Below are 6,427 nucleotides of genomic sequence, written 5' to 3' on the forward strand. Positions count from 1 at the left end.
CACACACACACACACACACACACACACACACACACACACACACACACACACACACACACACACACACACACACACCTGCACAAGCAGCAGCAGCAAAATATGAACTCTTTTCCTGTCGGCATCCCAATACTTTTGCAGCTAGTGTAGCACGGGGAAGCACAGAAGCAAATACTGATGGGCTCGTCTGGTAGAGAGCCTTTATGTAACGCTCCCCAGAGAGCGAGAGAGACCTGCGAGCCAGCCAGACGATGAAAACACGCTCTCTGAAATTTTCACAAACATTGTGGTGCTCGAGCATCCTGCATGGGGTGTGCCGCATTCAAGATGGCATACCCTCCATTATTTAAATTGCCCATCCCTGATTTACCACATCTTTAGTGGATGGATTTTTATGAAGCCTGATATTTGGCAGGCCCAACAAGTGATTCTTTTAACAAACGTTGTCCTTTGGTGTTTAATTTTACAACAGAGAGAAAAATTGGATGATTTTTGTGTGTGTGTGTTTGGGAGGGGGTTGAATGTTATTATCTTTGTCTTACGTGTTGCCGTGTAGAGAAACGAGCCAATATCCGCTGATGAAATCAACAGGCCGATTAATCGGTTGGGCCCCTATCAAAATTGCTGTGAAGTTTCCTGCATGAAATGATGAATCGAGTAATTAATTCAAATTTGATCAGGGGGGAAAAAAAAGCACACTCTGCCTTGAAGCGGTGATCATTTTTTAATTTGCGCAAAAAAGCAAAAGAGAAATGTTGCATTTACAACGCTAACGATGCTCATTTTGTTGCCGACTAGTAAAACGATGAGGCTTGCTTTTGGGCTGTGACGGGGGGCTGGTCAGTATATTGCGGCGGTGTCATGTGATGAGGTTCTTGAGGCAAGAGGCGCAGCTGCCTGTCACCGCCGATCGGATCAAGCTTACGTAACCGACTCACTGGGCCGCCAAACCAAGCCAAGGAGAGTCTTGCTCGGCTCTTTGATTTGTATTCTTGATAAATGAATCCAAACCAATGAATGAAAACGAACAAACTGGTTTGCCGGCTGTCGGTCGCGGCGCGCGCACGACTCTCCGGTCTGCTGGCGCCGCACGGCAAGTGACGCCTATAGCGTTTGTGTCGACATGACATCAAAGAAACGTCAACGTGAGACGAGCATTGTTATTTTGTCACTGTGCTGGAAGGGCGCGCGGGCTGCCAATCGGCCTCCATTTTCCCCAAGGAGCAGGGAGGGCGCCGACGGAATCCTCCCAAATGAGGAGGATGAATGAGGGAGCTTCTGACACGTGTTGGAGGCAAACAAGATTGACGGGTGAAAAAGGCAGAGGCGGCGCCAAGTGACTGAAGCGCTTCCAGCGGCCTGTCACATTTGATTGACGGTGGCTTTTTCAGAGGATGAGGAGGAGGAGAAGGCATGTCGCCAAGCATTTATGAGTGCGGACAAAATGAAGACGACCAAGAAGATCAGTGCGCGTCCTTGTAGAGAACGTCTGACAGTAGCGATCTGACGGCCGCCGGGTTTTCGCCACCTGTGGAGAGGAGGGGCGACAAGCAAACACCTCTTAGGGGCCGACGTTACGGCGCTGCCCTCTTGAGGCAGCGGGGGGAGCCAGGGACGAGGAGAAGGGCACAAAATAACTTCCAAGGCACGAAATATCACGGAACTCAGTCTATTTTATTTTTGGTCACGTCTCCAGTTAGAAGAGGGTGTGCTCACTTGTGCAATTTTCTTTTTGTTGCTAATGTTAACATCCCCTTTTCAAATGTGTTGCAGAGGTTATACAGTTGGTCAGATGAATGGCGGAACTTTGCGTTTGTTTGCGTGTTTTTTTTTTTTTTTATGCCGCAAACACCTGGCCTTTGAACAAGGGTGAAGAAGCATTTTCGATCCACTCTGATTTCCTTGTGTCCGTTTTGAAACAACCTGAGACAGGACTCTTTTCTATCTCTCTCTCCCTGCCAACAAGCAGACCACTTTCTCTGGGGCCCGTTGTTCATTCAGGTGCACTTCCGTCGAGTAAGCGCCTGACCTTTTATTTATTTATTTTTGCCATGTACTCACCGACCCCCAACGCCGCCAGCTGATGTCTAAACTCGGGCCGCTGTTCCAGCACGCGCATCAGGTTGGTGGACTCCATGCGCTCCAGCTGCACCTTCCAGTAAACGTAGATCTTGTGGTTGAAGCTGACGTAGACCAGACACGGGCTGTTCTTGCCTTCCTTGCACGTGTACTGACCTGCGCGCGCAAACACACACACACACACACACACACACACACACACACACACACACACACACACACACACACACACACACACACAAATAAAACAAAAAAACAACACGGAAAAATTAATGAGCTCTTCAGCTCTTCTTTAAAAAAAATGAATTGACCATTGAATATTATATTTGAGAATTTAGTTTATTAATGGACAATTAAAATAACTGCTTTGCGTTTTAGTTCATTTGCATTTAATCGCCATTCGAATGATCTAGTTTTGACACAAAGTTATTGGCTTGAGAGCGTAGGCTCTCTGCTGCTACCTGTTGGTAGAATGAGGTGGCTTATTTTTTTTTTCTCATTTTGATGAAATAACCCAAAAATAACTTAAAAAAACATGTGGTGGAGGCCCTTCCTCACCAGCGCAGAAGGCGTTGACGTTCTCGTCAAACTGGAAGCGCACCACCGCGCGGTTGTGGTCGATGATGTACGTCTGGCCGTCCCAGGCGCACGCTACTACCTCCTCGCGCCCGTCCCTCTGCAACAATCAAAACCTTTAGTTGCTTTCTTTCAGTGAGGAGAGAAAAAAAAAAATCACAACCGTGACATCAAGCTTCTGCAGGGCAAAGAGTTGGTGGTCCACCTGCACCGACCACAGCAGCTGCTCGGAACTGTCCATCAACTTCAGCGTCCCTGCAGCACACAATTACACCTTCCATTTGCCATTTGAGCACACGTTCCTCAATTTCTCCTTGCATAAAAGCACGAACATTTCCAAGAAACGCCTCACAACTGGCCTTTTCTCTTCATTTCTCATCACATCAAAATTCACAAGATGACTTGTACAGCTGCATCCAAATGAGAACTATTTGGCTTTGGCAGAGGTCGGCGCTCCCCCGGGTGACATTCGATTTGAATCCCGTGGTCTAATTTGAACGTAGCGCACACTGGAAGCCTTGGGGTAGGTCGCATCATCCCACTCGTCATCAATTATTGATGCTCTTACCATCCAAAGTGCAGAGAGCAAAGAGGCCACATTTGGAGGACTCCTCTTTCGAGCCTGTTAATGACATGACACCAATGAAAAGCTGATACGCTGAGGAAAAATCCAATCCAATCCAAATCATTTGCTTCTCATTCACATCATCTATTGAGTACCACCTTTTTTTTTTTTGGTCACGAATGTAAAAGAAAAGTGCCTTGCCTCAGTGACGGTTGTGATATTCGTCGAAAAAACGAGTTTCACCTTTGCTGATGCTCCCGATGAGATGTGTTGAAACGTTCTTGTTGTGGATCCGCCCGGTGGTGAGATGAAGAATGACATCTTGTGAAGGCCCCTCACTGAAAAGCCATCAACGTGACCAAATTGTCGACATGATGGCGAGATCTCGGCCGAGTTTTGGTACCTGCCGGACGGGGCGGGCGCGTCCTCGTCGCCGTGGTGGTGGTGGTCGTCGCAGGCGGCCGGCGAGTCCTGCTGCGTCCAGGAGCAGAGCAAGATGGCGTAGCCGCAGCCGGGCTGGGACACCATGAGCTCCGGCAGGCCCTCGGGACCCGGGTTCACCGACAGACTGTCCACCTGAAACAAATGCGACGGACATTTTGTTCGCCGGTTGTCATCTTTGCTCCTTAAACCAAATGAAAAAAATCCCTGCAAACCCAAGCGTCCTATTGAAAATACTATTTTCGTCCACCAGGAAGCAGCACTACTTCTCCCCACCGAACACAGTCAGATCTTGACATTCATGGCTGTTATCTACAACAGGTTAAGTAAGCCGGACAACTTCTCCATTTGCAGGAAAATGTTTGAGATTTCAAAAAAGGCAAAAGGTGGAACCTGTCCATCCAGCAGCCATTTCTTGAGCAGGACCAGCTGACCGGACCCCGAGTCGGAAGCATCTGAAGGTTCTTCCCATCGGAACGCTCGCACCACTCGGTCGGTATAGCCCACCACCAGCTCGCTGCGGCCATCGCCGTCTGTAACGAATAGAAACATTTTCATTCACCAATTTGAGGGTCAAATGGCTGCACAAATGCATCAACGTATTAGTCAAGGCTGTAAATGCTCTGCGCGGCAGCTGAACGAGTACCGATATCGCTGATGAGGATGACTCTGGTGTTAGCAGGGATGTGCTGCGTGAAGAACGGCTTCTGCTCGTCCACGGCGAAACTTTCGTGCTGACTCGTCGAGTCGGCCTTGGCGGCGCTCAGGTCGAACAGGTGGAACCAACCCTCCGCTCCCACGGCCACCACAAAGTTCTGAGCCGGTACCTTTCATTAGCGCGCATTCGGCGGCCAGGAGCCGCACGCCGGCCTCGGACTTACCTTCCCCTTGTTGCACACGTCTCCTACGGCGACGCACGTCAGCTGACCGACAAAAGGAATTCCCCGTTGAGAAATAACGAATGATCGGAAATGCAAAAACAAAACGACTCGATTTGACTGACCATGCCCGCGCAGGTCCTGGTGATCCATGCTTTGCTGTCGTCATTCTTGTACACGTGCACCTTGCCGCTCGTGTCGCCCACCACAAGCTCGTTGAGCTACGGACACACAAGGATGCATTGTCTCAAACGCTGACAGGAAAATCTCAAAACACATTTAGGCAGCCAGTTCAAGAGAGAATGGATGGGAGGAGAACAGAAGATGGGAAGGAGAAGATAGGGAAGAAAAAAGCAGGGAGCGGAAGAACTGAAGGAGGAAAGGATGGAGCGCCGGTGGGAGGAAGAAAGGGGGAGCAATGGAGAGAGGGGAGAAGGAATGGCAGAGGAACGACACGTGAGAAGGGAGGCGTGAAGGACGAAAGGAAGGAAACAGGGAGAGAGAAGGAATGAAGAAAAAGTGATGGAAGGAAGGATTAACAGCAAAACTAAAGTAGATACGAAGGCAGGAGGGATCCAGGAAAGTCAAGAAGGAAAAAAAGGGACGTCTGAAAAAGGAGTGGAGGAATGCAGAAACGTCGATTGAAGGATGCATGAATAACAAGTGAATCTGACGAAAGGAAGGTTGGAAAGAGGTCAAGTCTTGGGAAAAGAACATCAGAGGAGGCTGATAGGAAGTTGACGTATATAGTGCACGTGATTGACTTAAGACTCCCCCGTGAAGATGCGCTTACCGTGTCGTTGTCAGCATCTCCCAGGCAGATGGCGTGAGGAAAGAGCGTGCCCGAGAAGTCCAAACTAACACGCTGCACGTAATTCAGAGACCTCATAGCGACGAAATTTGGCCAAGTGGCGACTTGGACCTCAGTTTGGGTGCTATTTGAGCTTCCAAAGCGCGTCAACCTTCTCGGGGCTGCTGTTAAACTAAGCGACGGCAAATCAGAAGCTAAACTTGAATGAAACCTGAAAATAAAAAACAAACAAACGGCATCCTTGTTCAACACTTGTCCCCTAAGGTACAATCATTAAATGTTTTTTTTTTGTTTAATTTCTGTAAACGAGATTAATTTTGCCTCGTTTTGTTTTGTTTTTTTTTTTTTAACCGAATCGACGGACGCGCTCTTCCTGTGTACATACTCACGTGACTGGACACGGTATGGCAAAGCAGAATGGACAAAATAGCCTTGCAATCACATTTTTCTCCACAGGAGGGCGGTGTTCGCCATATTTTTTTTTCGGGCAGCATATGCATATCCATGCATATGCACTTCCTACTTTTTTCAAACATTTAAAGCACGGTGGACGAGTGGGTAGCACATCTGCAGAATTATCCAATTGGTGAAGATCACACCCTGCGAGAAAACAAGGTGTTTTTTGTTGACTCAAAAGTCCATTTTTGTCTAGTTCTGAAACAGCATTCAATAAACAAAGAAAACGTTTCCAAGTCTTTTCTCTGTTGCATAACAAGTTCAAGATGGCAGTTGTTGCTCCTCAGTTGCTATCTGGCATAGAAGTGTCACTTTTTCGGGAACCGCTCGTATCTCTTTGGATTGAAGTTCAGTCAGTGAGCTGGAAGGCGTTTGGGCGGGCGTCGAGGTGTCCCGTCCTTCACGACGGCACCCGGGAGGCCCCGTGGGACAAGTGCACTACAAGTCCCCACAAAGCGCTAATTGGACTCGGCGAGCGGCTGAGAGCGCCCGGATTGGTTTCACAGGGGCCGGCCGTGGCCACGGCCTGAATAGAGGCCCACGCTCCTTTTCCAGACCCCCTTGCTGGGCCAAACACACAGGCAGGCCTGAAGGGGGTGGTGGGGGCGGTGTGTGGGGGTGGCG

At 49.0% G+C, this 6,427-nt stretch overlaps 1 protein-coding gene across 2 annotated transcripts in view; it reads right to left on the bottom strand.

Annotated features, from left to right (window-relative positions):
* Window positions 1-699: 699 nt before the first annotated feature.
* itfg2 (integrin alpha FG-GAP repeat containing 2) overlaps window positions 700-6,427 on the bottom strand; it is a 16,292-nt gene continuing 10,564 nt past the window's right edge. Inside the window, exons 4-15 of one of the 2 annotated variants that reach the window (XM_019893673.1) lie at window positions 5,330-5,558; window positions 4,662-4,757; window positions 4,540-4,581; window positions 4,305-4,473; window positions 4,052-4,191; window positions 3,621-3,793; window positions 3,461-3,555; window positions 3,221-3,274; window positions 2,816-2,907; window positions 2,635-2,752; window positions 2,059-2,232; window positions 700-1,525 (exon numbers count right to left, since the gene is read on the bottom strand). In XM_019893673.1, coding sequence (XP_019749232.1) covers window positions 1,461-1,525; window positions 2,059-2,232; window positions 2,635-2,752; window positions 2,816-2,907; window positions 3,221-3,274; window positions 3,461-3,555; window positions 3,621-3,793; window positions 4,052-4,191; window positions 4,305-4,473; window positions 4,540-4,581; window positions 4,662-4,757; window positions 5,330-5,425 — 1,314 coding nt within the window. In that variant the 5' untranslated portion in view covers window positions 5,426-5,558 and the 3' untranslated portion in view covers window positions 700-1,460. Of the gene's footprint in view, window positions 1,526-2,058; window positions 2,233-2,634; window positions 2,753-2,815; window positions 2,908-3,220; window positions 3,275-3,460; window positions 3,556-3,620; window positions 3,794-4,051; window positions 4,192-4,304; window positions 4,474-4,539; window positions 4,582-4,661; window positions 4,758-5,329; window positions 5,767-6,427 lie in introns of those variants that run through there. The other variant, XM_019893672.1, reaches the window with a different exon arrangement.

Source organism: Hippocampus comes, unplaced genomic scaffold (assembly GCF_001891065.2).
Source record: "Hippocampus comes isolate QL1 unplaced genomic scaffold, H_comes_QL1_v1.1 scaffold161, whole genome shotgun sequence".
Classification (NCBI taxonomy): Eukaryota; Metazoa; Chordata; class Actinopteri; order Syngnathiformes; family Syngnathidae; genus Hippocampus; species Hippocampus comes.